At 37.0% G+C, this 16,172-nt stretch overlaps 1 protein-coding gene across 7 annotated transcripts in view; it reads right to left on the minus strand.

Annotated features, from left to right (window-relative positions):
- The window catches only part of ZRANB1 (zinc finger RANBP2-type containing 1), a 70,425-nt gene that overhangs the window by 41,590 nt on the left and 12,663 nt on the right, over positions 1-16,172 (minus strand). For 2 of the 7 annotated variants that reach the window (XM_059053974.2, XM_067024384.1), the window contains exons 2-3: positions 5,680-5,854; positions 3,298-4,148 (exon numbers count right to left, since the gene is read on the minus strand). In XM_059053974.2, the coding sequence (XP_058909957.1) occupies positions 3,298-4,148; positions 5,680-5,720 (892 nt within the window). In that variant the 5' untranslated portion in view covers positions 5,721-5,854. Of the gene's footprint in view, positions 1-3,297; positions 4,149-4,767; positions 4,856-5,679; positions 5,855-6,647; positions 6,741-11,657; positions 11,734-16,172 lie in introns of those variants that run through there. The other 5 variants (XM_059053975.2, XM_067024387.1, XM_067024374.1 and 2 more) reach the window with 4 other exon arrangements.

Consider the following 16,172-nt stretch of genomic DNA (forward strand, 5'->3'; position numbering starts at 1 on the left):
CTGGATATGAGAGTCCAGGGCTCAGGCATACAAAAGTTATTATACAGATTTAATTTGAGATACTTATCTGACCCTGTAACTTTTCAAGGGAGCAACATGGGATCACAAATTTAAACGTGCTTCTAAAGGGCAACTGATTCAATACAACAGCAGAACTAAAACGGTATGTTAGGTAGTGCTGCCTTATCTCTAGAGACATTATCATCTGTCCAATGGGAAAGGTAGACCATGATTAGCACTGACATGACCTCCCAGAAAATAACCTGGCACCAAACTACAGACACTCCAGAGACAACAGCACATTTAAATTCACACCTCTGCTGTTACCATTTCACTCCCACTCCCAGATTCCATTTTTACTGGTGTCAGGTTTTGGCACCAGTAAAACGCTGGATGTTGGACGTCCCCAACTTCCTCTCATCACGAAAGATAACGTGACCTATGTGAAACTTATACCCAGCAGTCATGTAAAAGATACTGAATACTGTGGAAGCTTCAGCTTTACCCTTCTCAATACTGAATCTTCCTCATTCCCATTTTACCAGGTACAAAGCTGACGTTGAGATTTCTTAATTTCAATTTCAAATGGGAAAGTCTCACATTTTATACTTAGTATAAATTTAATGCACAGTATACATTTTCTACTTAGTGTATGTACTTTGGAGATGATTTTTTAAGTATATGTGCTGCCAGATAAAACACTAAGATGGTTTTCTTAAATGCCTAACATCGATAAACCATAATATACCATATCTAATGAAATCTGGAGAGCAAAAGACAGATAGAAAGGGAGAAGTAAAGAATAATTTTCAGGGACTTCCCCAGTGGTCCACTGGTTAAGACTTCGCCTTCCACTGCAGGGGGCACGGGTTCGATCCCTGATCGGGGAACTAAGATCCCACATGCCACACAGTGTGGCCAAAAAAACAAAAAAAAACAATTAATTTTCAATACTTGTGGACTTCCATTAACCCAACACAATGTAAGCAACTAAAAGTTTTTAACATATTTCAAGGATATTTACAAATCAGGATATGACTACCCAATAAAGACAGAGCCATAATCTTTCTACAACAGTTGAGAACCATATTATGCAGTGAATAGTCAAAAATATTTGCTGATAGGAAAGACAGAATCCACATTACCAAGAACCAATTACGATCAATCCTTGGCCCTAAGAACCTAGAAACTCTGGAGTACGTGGGAATGCAGATTTAATGACAAAGAAACTGTTTTATAAATGAAATAAGACCAAATTTAATGCTGGTCCTACTGGGAGAAGTTTTTGTTCAGCTGTAAGAATGCAAAGAGGTACAAGGATGGTTATCCAAAAGAAGTAGGTATGTGTAAAGAAATAAAGGCAGCACCAAGAAGACACAATAGTCCCAAAGACAAGAAGTAATAAAGACAAAGATATATTGATTGGTCTAACGTGTGTATCAAGGGGAGAAAATATTTCAAAGCAAGAGTTCTTATCACACAATCCACTAACTTGAAGAAACAATGACCCCAATAGAGGTTAAAAATCACTGCAGTGTAGTTCATTCATTACCATCTATAAATTTACATGTACTATAACACCACCTTGTAGTTAGCATTTACATAGTATGCTACTGCCTGCAAAAATAATTTTAAGAGTGTCCAAAAGGCATACAGGTAATTAAAGGACAATCACACCTAGATACAAAAGATCACACAATGTAAGATTCAATTTATATGGAACATTCAGAATAGGTATATCCACTGAAACAGAAAGCAGACTGGTGATTACCAGGGACTTGGGGGAGGAGAAAATGTGGAGTAACTGTTTAAATGGGTATAGGGTTTCCTTTGGGGTGATGAAAATGTTTCGGAACTAGACAGAAGAGGTGGTTGTACAACACTGTGGATACACTAAATGCCACTGAACTAATTGTTCATTTTCAAAGTGATGAATTTTACGTTATGTGAATTTGACCTCAATTTTTAAAAATTCATAATAAATAAAACCCTTTTGTAGTTCCTGGTTTAAAAAAAAAAAAAGACATTCACACCATCTGTGGTACCTCAATTTGGGGAGAGAAAAAAATCAATGGGATGTAATGGGACAGCACAGATGGCTGAAGACAGCTCAGTGTGCTTTCATCCCTCGTCCTCAGGACAGGAGAACACTGGAGTTAACAGTTACTAAGTGCCTGCTGTGTTTGGTGTTCATAAGGGCTCATCAGCTGGGACTTTTTTTTTTTTTTTTTTTGGCCAGGACAAAACTAAAATTAAAAAACTGAGATTTCTTGAAACCTACTCTTAGGACTTGCAGGTTCATATAGTTATGTATTCCATATTCTTTGGGGCTATATTCAGAGTGATAAACAAAAGAAATTAGTACTGAAAAAATATATATACACAGCTAAGCCATGTTGAAGGCTTAGCTATTGTTGCACACAGATTTAACTTTAGTAGTTACTCAAAATTTTCTTTACAAAACTTAATGTCAAAGTAAGCACCCCATCCAAAAAATTTAAATCACATAATTCAAATAGCTAACCTATTCAAAAAAAAAGAGAGGGGGAGGGAAAAAAATAGAGAGGAGTCAAGCAACTGCTTTTGTGAAGTACATCACAAATAATTAACTCACAAGGTCAATAACTGGAGGAAACCTTACTCTCTCAACACGTCTCTGTCCCTGAACAGCTCTGAGCCAGAAACTGAGACCAATATCCAGAATTTCCTTAGGAAAGCACCAAAACACAAAACACACAAATCATAATTTGAACTATGGAATCAAGTGGCCACGTGAAGTCAGTTCCATAAAGTTTGCAAATATTCACTACATGACATTCATGTTAAATTAACATCAGTATTTTCAAGGTCAATATTATGTTTGTTCAACTTCTTGGAGTCACACATTTTTGTGATATTTTTAACATCTGACTAAAGCTTCTATCATCACAAGACGCTCACACTGTTTACAAACACTCTGAAGCAGCAGCTGGTGTTCCTCAGTCACGTCTTGTTACAATAAACAGAGTAGCAGTTTTAAACTCCAGGTATACGGTTTACTACTGATATGTAAAAATCTTTGCTATAACTTAAAAGTTTTTCTCTAATGATGGAAAAACACATGCACAATGAAATGGGAGGCAATTTAAGACAATGTTATGACAAGATCACAAATACAGAGATTCTTATGCATGCATACTGGGAGTATAGCTATCATGCTGAATGAACTAAATACTAAATAATACTGACCTTCCTTATATCTTTCATGTCATTTTTAATATCTTTTCCCATCCCGTTCAAAAAAATGAAGAAACTTACCCACACAAGCATTGAGGAATAGCCAATCAGTCTTTTTCATCCTGTTTTTAATTTGCTTTAGTTTTTTGAAGTCCACTTCAAGTTCCTCCTTGCTGCCAACAGCACCAGCCAACTCAATCCTCTGAAAATCCATTTTCATCTCAGAGTCCCGTTTCGTAGTCGGCGGTGATCTTCTTTGGCTGTTGCCACTGCTACAGCTTCCTCTCCATCGAGCTCTGTCTTGCTCATTTATTATTGAAGAAGCCTCTTCCGTCTCTGCCAACTCGATTGCTTCAATATTATTAGGTCTGGGATGATCGCAAACAACACACTTTTTAGCCTTGGCCCAGTTTTCATATGTGCAAACAGAACAAGTCCAATGCTGGGTCCTTGTGTTCAGTTTATTTCTATCATTGTATTCCTCACAAGGATCAACAGAAAAAGCAACTGGTCTTGAGCCAGATCCTGAGGATTGAGGAGATTCTGTGGGACTCCTGGTCCTACGCTGGGACAAACACTGAGTGCATCTGATTGCTCTTGGCCAGTTCAAATACGTGCACATGTGGCATGACCATTTATTTGCATTTTCCATGCTGTACGAAGACTTAACCCTTGGTCTTGCACTAGAGTCTGGACATATCAAAGGACTACTTCCTCCTTCGGTGCCGGAAGGATCCCAATCTCTACCAACATCACTTGAACCACTTTTAAATGGATCTTCTGTAATAATTGTTCCACTAGGTCTTTGGGCACGACACATAGTACACTTGATTGCAGATGGCCAGTTTTCATACGTACAGTATTCACAAGCCCACTTAATTCCACGTTCTGACATTGTGCACTTCTTGAAGTGAGTTATGTCAGGCAGGAAGCTATAAATAATTAGGACATGGTTATTAAAACAATAACTACATAATCCCACCCCTGAAAACATGCCCAAAATATAAAAGTACCCTTCAACTTGTAAAACCTCAATTTCTCAAAAGATGCATGTTAACATTTCACACTCAACTACCTTTTCTTAAAATTTCCAGACAGATACTGTACATAAGTTCCCAAAGAAAAATCTTAGACCTGGGGATTTAATGAAACTGTACTTTGGAATGCAAGAGAAAAGGCAGAAGATAAAGGGAGGTTTATTCTAAGAGGGAATGAGGTTAAATCAGGAATCCTCTAACAGAAATGCTTAATCTCAGCCAGGTCATCACCATCAATTTAGAAAAATAACCAATAGTTAAAAGATTCAAAGGGAAGGGACAGAACACAAACCAAGTATCTTAAACACATAACCATTCTCAAATTATGAGCAACATAGATTATTATGCTATCTAGGTATAGTACCACAATGTTTGATTCACTAAAGAATTCAGAAAATCAAACAGTCAATTCTATCATTCTTGGTAAGGGAGAAAAGCAGCCTAAATGTGCTAATTATCCACTGTTCTTAATAAGCACAGGTAGAAAAGAAAAACGTTAAGTAGTAATCCTTACAATTAACAAAGTAACACTGTGAGGGCTTCCCTGGTGGCGCAGTGGTTGAGTCCGCCTGCCGATGCAGGGGACACGGATTCGTGTCCCGGTCCGGGAAGATCCCACATGCCACAGAGCGGCTGGGCCCGTGGGCCGTGGCCGCTGAGCCTGCGCGTCCGGAGCCTGTGCTCCGCAATGGAGAAGGCCACAACAGTGAGAGGCCCGCGTACCACAAAAAAAAAAAAAAAAGAAAAGTAACACTGTGAAACAGATATAAAGTTCCTTGATAGCCTATATCCTCAAAATCTTGTTCTGTCTAGAGTGCAGAAAATAAAAACTGCACATCATCTATACTTGGGACAATCAACTGATGAAACATCCCTGACATAACAACTAGCATAATTGCTCCAATATAATTTTGAATATAGTCAAAATATTCAATATTTAACATATACTCTCAATTCATATTAAAAACATATTAACTATTTAAAAGTCTCCTAGGATTCTACACTGGGCTTCCTAACACTACAATACAATGAAGACTATTATTTAATGACAGCTAATTTATAGATGAAGCAACTTGCACAGCAAATGTAATAATAATTTTTTTTAATGGCTTCAATTTAGACACTGGCCACTAAAGCCAGCCTCTCCATTTTCTTAAATCCCTTCTCAACTTAATTAGTATCATCCTGCCACCTATTTGTAACCAGAAAAGTGAAAGAAATTCTAGGCAGAGTAACAGAAACTTCTCCTTCTCTTTCTCAGGGATTTTTCCTGAACCTGGAAAGCAAAATCTTTCACTTTACAAGTGTAGTATCATGTCCCTGCTTGCCAAGTCCTCACCCCTTTTATAGTGTAAACTTTGTTAAGAGGACAAATTCACTGTAAGACAGGCTACTATTTAATAGCTAAAATAAAAATCACACTTACTAAGATTTTAGTTTCCATGCTATAGCCTCCACCTTGCACATGGTAAGAATAAAATTACAGCTTATAAATCAGACCAAAGACAAGATTCAGTCGTCATGCTGGCTCAGATTCTGACTTCCTCAGGAGATACTGCAAAACGTGGTAAGTGGTTCTGTATGACTGTGCATAGCTATTCCTGTAAAGGAGACCAAAACTGAATTTCACTTGAAGCCTGTGACTTTATCCAAAAGTATTTATTTTTTTAAAAGGTTTTATTTTAATAAATTCTCTATTTTAATCCTATTCATTTATTTTAATAATGGACTACTATATTCAGAATTTTAATTTAACACAGCAATAAAATCAGCTGACTGGGCTGGTCAGTCAAATCAGACATACTAAAGATATTTTCCCCTAAAACCTTAAACATATGTGTGTGTGTGCACTATTATTACCATGAATCTTAAACTGGTAGTCCTAATAAGTTAATTCCCACTGAATTACTTGTTATTATTGAAGGGGGAAATGGAGCATAAACCAAGTAAATAGAAAAAGCAACAATATATAGCTTATATTTAACTTTGAAGTCTTTTTCTCTTTCAGCAACTTTATTTTTCTCTAACCCAGGTAATTTATATTTATCTGCTTAGATTTTTCACTTTAGTTTGTACATACTGATTAAACACCATTTGACAGCAATCTGAAAGTGTGTTGAAGGGCAAAGACTATAATCATAAAAGCATCCATAAAATGGACAATTGAGATTTAATGGCAACTTTCATATTCATTAGGCAGTTTCTTCCTTTAGATTCTCAGGAATGAAATATACATAAACTACTTGCTCATGCTATTGTAAACTAAAATGAGCAAGCAGAAACTTATGACAAAAACAAATGACATAATGAACATATCCAAGGCTATAAGTAATTTCAGTATTTCATTTAAAATATTCACATTCAAAAATTCATGCTTGCTTTGTTAAGTCTTACTTTGATGTAGGCTCAACTAAATAGTTTGTGGCCGTACATTAACTAATCTTCATGGAATTAATGTGCCAGCATAACATACTTAAATGTCCGTGTCTGACAAAAAACAAACAAAAAAGAAACCTGTCATTAAAAAATAAAGAATCATTGTCATATATGCCTGGTAAACAGCCTACCCGTCCCCAAAATTCAGGTAACTAAGCAATACCAAAACCAAGCTCAAGAGTTTTGGGACTTCCTTGGCGGTTCAGTGGTTAAGACCATGCGCTTCCAAGGCAGGGGGCATGGGTTCGATCCCTGGTAGGGGAACTAAGATCACACATGCTGCGTGGTGCGGCCAAAAAATTTTTTAAGTTTTAAGATAAGTGCATTATATTAGATAATGATGTACATGGTACCAACTCTATGGAGAATTAAGACGTTGTCTTAGGATTATTGTTTTTTCACAACCAAAAGCTAAAATTCATTGGAGAGGATTATCTGAGAGAGTCATCTGTACCTGTGGTAACAGTAAATGGAATGGAAGAGTAAAGATAGCATCAGTTCAACTATGTGATTTTGCATTATTGAGGTAAAATTAACACTGAGTACACTTTTTCTACCAGATGTCAAAAAGAACATGAAATAATTTTTAATAGCAAACAGCTCTGAGAGTTAATAATGTGCATTGAAATAAAACAATTACTAAATATCTTTCAAGTTAACATATATTCATATACCCAAGTAAATTTAATTTACAAGTCTACTTCTGCATAAAAGAGATTTCCAAATTCTAGCCAGTGAATCATACTTCAATTAATCGGTACACAAAGCAACAATAAAATCTGTATAATATGGATCTTCTTTAAGCAGAGGTAGACACAAGTGCTACTCTTAAAACAAATATTCCTTGGTTCAAATGGAGAATCAGCAGTTCCCATCTTGGGGACCAAAGAGTCCATGAATCTATTTATACATTAACCTCTACCTGTAGACACACTGAATAATGTCTCCAAGTATAGCAACCATTTTCTAGTATTAAATTCATAACTTCTTTTGATTATATACTTCCCAATTCAAACAATAATAAAAGCATGAGTATTATGATGTATGGGTTAGTGGCTAGGGAAAGGGAGGGGCTCATAACTGAACATTTTTTATACTGTCATGCTTAGTAGTGAATTAATTAGACCGTATTTGTGAAGCATTACTAAACAATGTAGAATAAATATACCTATTTTGAAGTCAATTACTCAAAATTGTAGCTACACTACAAATTCCCCCAACCACCTACTGAAACCCTGTGAGAGAACTCGAGAAGGGAGCTGACCCTCACCAGCACAAACTCCTTGAGAAACAAACTGAGGGAAGTTCAGTTGCCAGTTAGTGTCAAATGATGAGCAGTTATGCAAAGGAAGGACTGACAGCTTTTCGGTTTTATATTAGCTTTATTAATATTAAGTCTATATTTAGTAATATATTAATTAATATAAATTGTTGATATAAATATTAATTAACATAAATCTATGAAGATTTTAAAATGCTCAGAAAGCATTTTAGGGGAATAAAGATGAAAGCTAAAACTAGAAGTGGGGCTTCCCTAGTGGCGCAGTGGTTAAGAATCTGCCTGGCAATGCAGGGGACACGGGTTCGAGCCCTGGTCTGGGAAGATCCCACATGCTGCGGAACAACTAGGCCTGTGCGCCACAACTACTGAGCCTGCGCTCTAGAACCCACGTGCCACAACTACTGAAGCCCGCGCACCTAGAGCCCGTGGTCCGCAAGGAGAGAAACCACAGCAATGAGAAGCCCACGCACCTAAACAAAGAGTAGCCCCCGCTCACCGCAACTAGAGAAAGCCCACGCGAAGCAACAAAGACCCAATGCAGCCAAAAATAAATAAATAAATAAAATAAATTAATTTTTTTAAAAAAAGAGCTAAAACTAGAAGCACTGGTGAATGCTCTATCTACAAATCTCACCTCATTTCCGGGCTCCAATATCTTGTCACATCCTATATTAAAATCCTCTTATCTTCCTCTCACAACAAACCCCTAGCCTGACTTCTCTCTACAGTTTCCATTAAGGACACCACTAATACTACTGCATCCAGCATAGAAACTCAGACTTATCTTGAATTCTGCCTTCTCCCCATAGATTCTTTCTAGTGGTTTCTGTCCAATCAGTCCTTTTCTTTCCATTTCAGCTGCCATCAAGCCTTTTGCAGTTCAGGTCAGAACTACTATAATAGCCTCCTAAGCGCCTTCCCCTTCTAAATCCATCCAGCTCACCGTTACCAAAATAATCCTCCTAATAACAAGTTCCTCTTTCTGAAGCTCTTCTGTAACAGTATAAACTCTCAACTCCTTACCAGCATACAAACACACTACACACACACCCCAGACTCAGGTACCACCATCCCTCCACAATACACACGTGAAGGGACTACCTTAGAAAAACAAGCACAACAGACACACTCAGTTCTGGCGAATCCTACCCATCCTTTAAGGTTCAGTTCTAATCTCATCTCTCTCGTAAAGTTTTTTCAAATCATTTCAAGTACACTCCAAGCAACCACACTTCTATCGACATTTGGCACCTACTGTACGTCTTCTTGGGGCTAGTTTCTGGAACACTGACTTGTGTGTCTTCCCCGTATCATTTCCTTCCCTCAATTTTCAATCAGGTAGCCAAGCTCTCAAAAACTTTGGCTCAGGGATTTCCCTGGTGGCACAGTGGTTGAGAATCAGCCTGCCAACGCAGGGGAAAACGGTTTCAAGCCCTGGTCCGGGAAGATCCCACATGCCGCGGAGCAACTAAGCCCGTGCACCACAACTACTGAGCCTGCGCTCTAGAGCCCGCGAGCCACAACTACTGAGCCCAACACTCCACAACAACTGAAGGCCGCGCGCCTACAGCCCATGCTCCGCAACAAGAGAAGCCACGGCAATGAGAAGCCCGCGCACCGCAACGAAGAGTAGCCCCCATTCGCCACAACTAGAGAAAGCCCATATGCAGCAATAAAGACCCAACAGCCATAAATAAATAAATACACACATACATACACACTTTGGCTCAGGGATTCTAGTGGCATGGAATGTGGACCAGCCCTATGTTTAGTAAAATCCAGAGAAGAGACCATGTTGAGTGACCTGAACAAAGAAAGGAGTGGAGCTTTTGAGCAATTTCAAGAAAAAGGAGAAATTCTAGAGGACGGGATCCACTCCTGTGGTAAGACCTCAGTACAAAGTGTCTGCCTCTAACACCTAGGTACCAAGCCAAGGCACGCATGAGCTGGTTAATTATTCAAATCCTGTGGTGTTAACGGCACAAGTGCACAAACCTTTGTGATCATTAAATATCCTCTGAAAGTCCTAAATCTTCGTGAAATTATGTATACATGAATAAGAATCAGTGAGACCCCAAAATATGCTGACCTTCCTCCCATACAGAGATCACTGTTATCTATGTCATCTGCATCTAATGAGATTTGCTAAGAAGGCCCCATCCAAGGAATCTGTGGACAAGCTAGACAAAATTAATTTGGTTAAAATAATAACAGTTAAATAACACCTGTCATGGTGACCTTGGCCTTACTGGAACTATGCCTTAATTAACTAAGGCAATTACCAGCACAGCCAGTACATCTAACTTCATTCCACCAAACCTAAGTCCTTAAAATATAAGGGACTTAGTCAACATGGTGTTAATCAGGAAAACTAATAATAAGTCAACATGGTGTTAATTAGGAGAACTAATAACAGCTACAATGCTAATGGTTTTTCTTTAAACCGCTAGATAATTAGTAATCCACTGATTAGAATGGAAGAAGATATAAAGACACAAAATTAACTTACAGTGTGTCAAATCTTACACAAAACAATAGCAATGTTCCTTTTTAAAAATCTATCTTCTAGTCATTTCTGGAGGAATTCTACCTCTTTATATACTATGGCTTTATCTGTAATTTCATCAACTTCCTCTACTCTCCAGTTCCTAGACAGTAACTAGAAAGGAAGGAGGAGTAACAGATAGATACATAGATAGATACATAGATCCATCTTGAGCTACTGTAGAACCCATCTTAGCATGATTCCTTTACACAGTTTCAGATACATCACAGGTCAATCACATACCCCGAATTATAATCCCAAACAAAACTAATTTAACGTTAACAACCTATGACAAGTTACTGAAGGTCTACTACACACTCAGAAACATGGAGAGATATAACCACGTAGATAAAATACTGTCCTTGTACTCAGGACACCTGCAATTTAAGTAGATGAAAGATGACTACGGCTTTCTTTAAACATACATGGAAATGGGGAGATTATCTCCAAGACTGCATATAAAGCCAGCATTTAAAATACAATAAAACAACTTTCGCAAAAGTTGTGAACATGCTACCTCATTCAGAATTTGATTTCTTTTATCATCGTATCTATTCTCTGTTCACACTGAACAAATTAGTCCCAATTAATATATCCACAGGAACCAACCAACAGTCACTACTGAACCTAGTCCAACTAAAGGCCACCTTTTTAACCAAACACTATGTTATCTATGTGACAGAGAAAGGGGGGTAGAAATTTTTAAATAAACAGTGAGTTCTAATACAAAAGAAAGAAAAACGATTTGAAAAGCAGGCACAAACGAATGAAATATTCCAAGGCAAAACCAACTCAGAGCAACTCTCTTGTCCAAAAACATCTTGTTCCCCCAACACCTCGATTCTGTTCAAATTTCTTGGTCATTTTCCCTAACATCTAATCCCCTAGAGTTAGTTGAATTAAAACACTTATTTTATAAAGACAAATTATTTACAAGTGTTATTTATTAATAGTGTGAAGTCATTCAATTAGATTACTTTTCTCACAATTCCTACTGTAATGAATAACAGGAAAGTAGGGTGGAGATTTTGTGAGTTGGATTTTCATTGCAGAGAAAGGGAGAACAAGTAGGCAAAAGTTTAGCAAAGGGCAACCTGGGAAGGAATGCCAAAGACAGCAGCAGGTTTAAAGGACTGCTTACCCAACCATTAGAGATGGATGTATGTCCAGTCCAACTCTGTCTACTTCACAACCTTGCCAGGGTCAGCCTTGTTCAACTAAGAAAAGAAAATAGCTAACACTTAAGCATTTACTGTATGCCAGACGCTGTTCTAAGCCCTGTACCTATACATCAGGTAATCTCATCTTCAGAACCCTATGAAACAGGTACTACTATTATCTCCAATTTTAAAGACTGGAAACAGGAAAAGAGAAGCTGAATAACTTGCCCAAAGTCACAAAGCTACTAAGTGGCAGAGCCAGAATTTGAACCTGGGCATCCTGGCTCCAAAGTCTGTACTAGACAGACAATGTAATAAAAATACATTTATACTGCAGCCCATAGTCACTTATTCCCACTATCCAGAATTTGGACAATTAATAAACTGCATGTAGTGCCTCACTAAACACTCTTTCCTAGATAACCAATAACATACAATATCTAAACAAGCAAACTTAAAAAAATAAGAAACTTGTTCTCACACAGTTTGCTCACATTTTAGCTTTTTAAAATTACAGAGAATCTTCCCAAAGCTTATCTAGATTGAGAACTACTGCAAAATGCCTAAAAAGTTAAGTAAGCAAGACCTAAAAAGTTATTTATAAAACAAGACATACTAAATTTTCCACATAAAATTGAGTGGAAAAAAACCCCACCAATCTGAGGTATTTATCACGACTTTAGACTATAAAATGCCTTAAGTATTTTTTATTTTGGAGGCAATCCCTGGGGAAGAAAATATTATTAATAAAAGTCAGCCTGACTTCTCTTAAACCAATACACTAATCCAGATTACTAAAGAAACCACTGTACATCAATTAAAATAATAAAGCCCTCCATTTGCAGTGAGACAACTGAATAAAGGGAAAAGTCTCCCCAAATGACAGGTGTGTATTAATCATACTACCTATACATGACCTTGTGTTAAAGAAAAGCAAAGAATGACTATCTGCGAGATAGTTAATAAATCATTTTTATCTCTAAGCGCTTCCATTTTCCCAACTGTGAAAAAATAAATGAGTTAAACAAGATGATCTCCAGAATCTCCACCCCATGCACTAAACTCTAACTTGCAAAGTCTCACATTCTTCCATGTAAAGACTCACTTTAGGGGGGACGATAAATTGGGAGGTTGGGATTTATATACAAAATATATAATAAGAACCTACTGTATAGCACAGGGAACTCTACTCAATACTCTGTAATGGCATGTATGGGAAAAGAATCTAAAAGAGTGGATATATGTATAATTGATTCACTTTGCTGTACACCTAAACTAACACAACATTGCAAATCAACTATACTCCAGTAAAAAATTTTTTAGAGACTCACTTTAAAATCTTGTTTATTTCAATTTATTTTGCAAATACTCTATTTCCAAAGTTAATTAAAACATTTTTTAACTTTTCCCTGCTCCATCTGTGACAAGTGACAAGCTCAAATTTTAAAATATATACTTAAGGACTTCCCTGGTGGCGCAGTGGTTGAGAATCCACCTGCCGATGCAGGGGACACGGGTTCGTGCCCCGGTCCGGGAAGATCCCACATGCCGCAGAGCAGCTGGGCCCGTGAGCCGTGGCCGCTGAGCCTGCGCGTCCGGAGCCTGCGCTCCGCAATGGGAGAGGCCACAACAGTGAGAGGCCCGCGTACCACAAAAAAATAAATAAATAAATAAATAAATAAAATAAAATATATACTTAATATTAAGTTAATGATCACTTAATGTATCTAAGCAGTAACAAAATCCTATTTCTAAAGCAAAGCTATATCATACATCCATACATCATACCACCTATGAATTATTTGTGCCAAATAATAGTAAGTTATCAAACCTGGATGTGATCAAGCTTCTAGATCTAACAGTTTACAGGATCACACGGGATAGAGGAAAGAACTGATTTCCGTGGAGATGCAATCAGCAAATTCCTATGGGTGTGTGTATATTAAAACTTATATACATGTTAAAAATTAATTTGAACACTGATTTGATATTAAGAAGTTATTAAAATGTTAAGGTGTGATTAACAGTATGGTACCTATTTTTCTAAAAGAGTACTCTTCCCTTAAGAGACACATACTGGGGCTTCCCTGGTGGCGCAGTGGTTAAGAATCCGCCTGCCAATGCAGGGGACACGGGTTCGAGCCCTGGTCCAGGAAGATCCCACATGCCGCGGAGCAACTAAGCCCGTGCGCCACAACTACTGAGCCTGTTGTGCTCTAGAGCCTGTGAGCTGCAACTACTGAAGCCCATACACCTAGAGCCTGTGCTCTGCACAAGAGAAGCCACTGCAATGGGAAGCCCACACACCTCAACAAAGAGTAGCCCCTGCTCGCTGCAACTAGTGAAAGCCCACGTGCAGCAATGAAGACCCAACACAGCCAAAAATTTTTTAAAAAATAAAATAAATAAATTTAAAAGAGACACATATTGAATTATTTACAATGTTATAAGATGGCTTGAATTTGCTTTAATAAAATAATCCACTGGGAAGAAGCAAGAAGAATATAAATGAAACAAGACTGGCCATATGTTGTTAACTGGGTGATGGATACATGAGAATTCATTTTCCTAGTTTCTCTATATGTATATGTTTGGAATTTTCCATAATGAAAAGTTTTAAAAATCTATCAATCTATCTATCTAACAAATGCTATTATAGACTAAGAATTAAGGCTTAGATTGCTAAAACTAGAAAAGGAGCAAGAAGCAGTATACTGTACATTGTTAACAGTGCTACTCAAAACTTGGTCCAGGGTCCTATGATATTCTACAAACTGTTTACTACTCTGTAGAGAAAGTGAGAGTAAGCATTTACAAACTTTTATAGCAATTTTATAGAATAATGTTATGATTGCTGAAACTACTAGTAAAACATCTGAGTTTGTATTTGAGACTCAATGTTAAAACATTTGGAAAACTTATGAATATAGCTTCTTTTTACAACTCGCAGGTATGGTTCATTAAACACAGGAAACATATGAAATTATGAACCAAAGTTTCTTTCATGCTAAACTTGAAAATTAATATCACACATCACAAACCAAGACAGACTTAAATTGAAGTGATAAAAATCTGTCTTTTCAATGTCTCTCATGAACACAGAGGCAAAAACCCTCAACAAAATATTAGCAAATCAAATCCAACGATGTATAAAAAGAATTCTACACCACAACCAAGTGGGATTTATTCCATATATTCAAGGCTAAGGCTAGTTCAATGTTCAAAAATAAATTAACGTAACCCATCCTATCAACCGGCTAAAGAAGAAAAAATAAATAAAAATAAAAAACCCAAAAATCACGTGATCACATGCATATATGCAGGAAAGGCATTTGACAAAATCCAACATGATTTTAAAGAAAAAAAAACTTCTCAGCAGGTTTCATGGGAACCTTCTCAATGTGATAAAAAGGGCATATACAAAAAACCTACACCTAACTTAATGGTGAAAAACTAGAAACTTTCCAGCTGATATCAGTAATAAGGCAAGGACGTCCCCTCTCACTACTCCTTTTCAGTGTCAAACTGGAAATTCCTGCTTATACTGTGAAACAAGAAAAAGAAATAAAAAGAATACAGATTGGAAAGTAAGAAATAAAATTTTTATTTGCAGATGACATGATTGTGAAGAAAATCCAAAAGAATCGGCAAAACTCCTGCAGCTAATACAGATTATAACAAGGTTGCAGGATACAGGTTCAATAAGTAAATTGCTTTCCTATATACCAGCAATGAACAAATGGAATTTGAAATTTAAAACACATCGCCATTTACATTAGCACTCCCAAAACTGAATTACATAAGTATAAATCTAACAAAATATGTACAAGATCTACATTAGGAAAACTACAAAACTGATGAAAGAAATCTAAGAACTAAATAAATGGAGAGATACTTCACATTCACAGAGAAGAAGACTCAATATTGTCAAAATCTGTTCTCCCCAGCTTGATCAAAAGATTCAATGCGACCCCAATCAAAATTCCAGCAAGTTTGTGGGTACTGACAAACTGATTCTAAAGTTTATATGGAGAAGCATAATATCCAGAAAAACTGAACAGTAAGAATAACCAACACAGTACTGAAGGAAAAAAAAAAAAGTCAGAGGACTCACTACCCTGACTTCTACACTTACCATACAACTACAGTAATCAAAACACTGGTGAAAGAACAGACAAACAGATCAATGGAATAGAACAGAGAGCCCAGAAATACACCCACATATATAGAGTCAACTGATATTTGACAAAGAAGTAAAGGCAATACAATGGAAAAAAGAAAGTCTCTTCAAAAAATGGTGCTGAAACCACTGGACAACCGCATGCAAAAACAAACAAACAAAAAGACTCTTAGATACAGACCTCATACCCTTCACAAAAATTAACTCAAAATGGATCATAAGACCTAAATGTAAAATGCAGAATTATAAAATTCCTAGAAGATAACATAACAGTAAATCTAGATGACCTTGACTATGCCAATGACTTTTTAGATAA

Source organism: Kogia breviceps, chromosome 2, assembly GCF_026419965.1.
Source record: "Kogia breviceps isolate mKogBre1 chromosome 2, mKogBre1 haplotype 1, whole genome shotgun sequence".
Classification (NCBI taxonomy): domain Eukaryota; kingdom Metazoa; phylum Chordata; class Mammalia; order Artiodactyla; family Physeteridae; genus Kogia; species Kogia breviceps.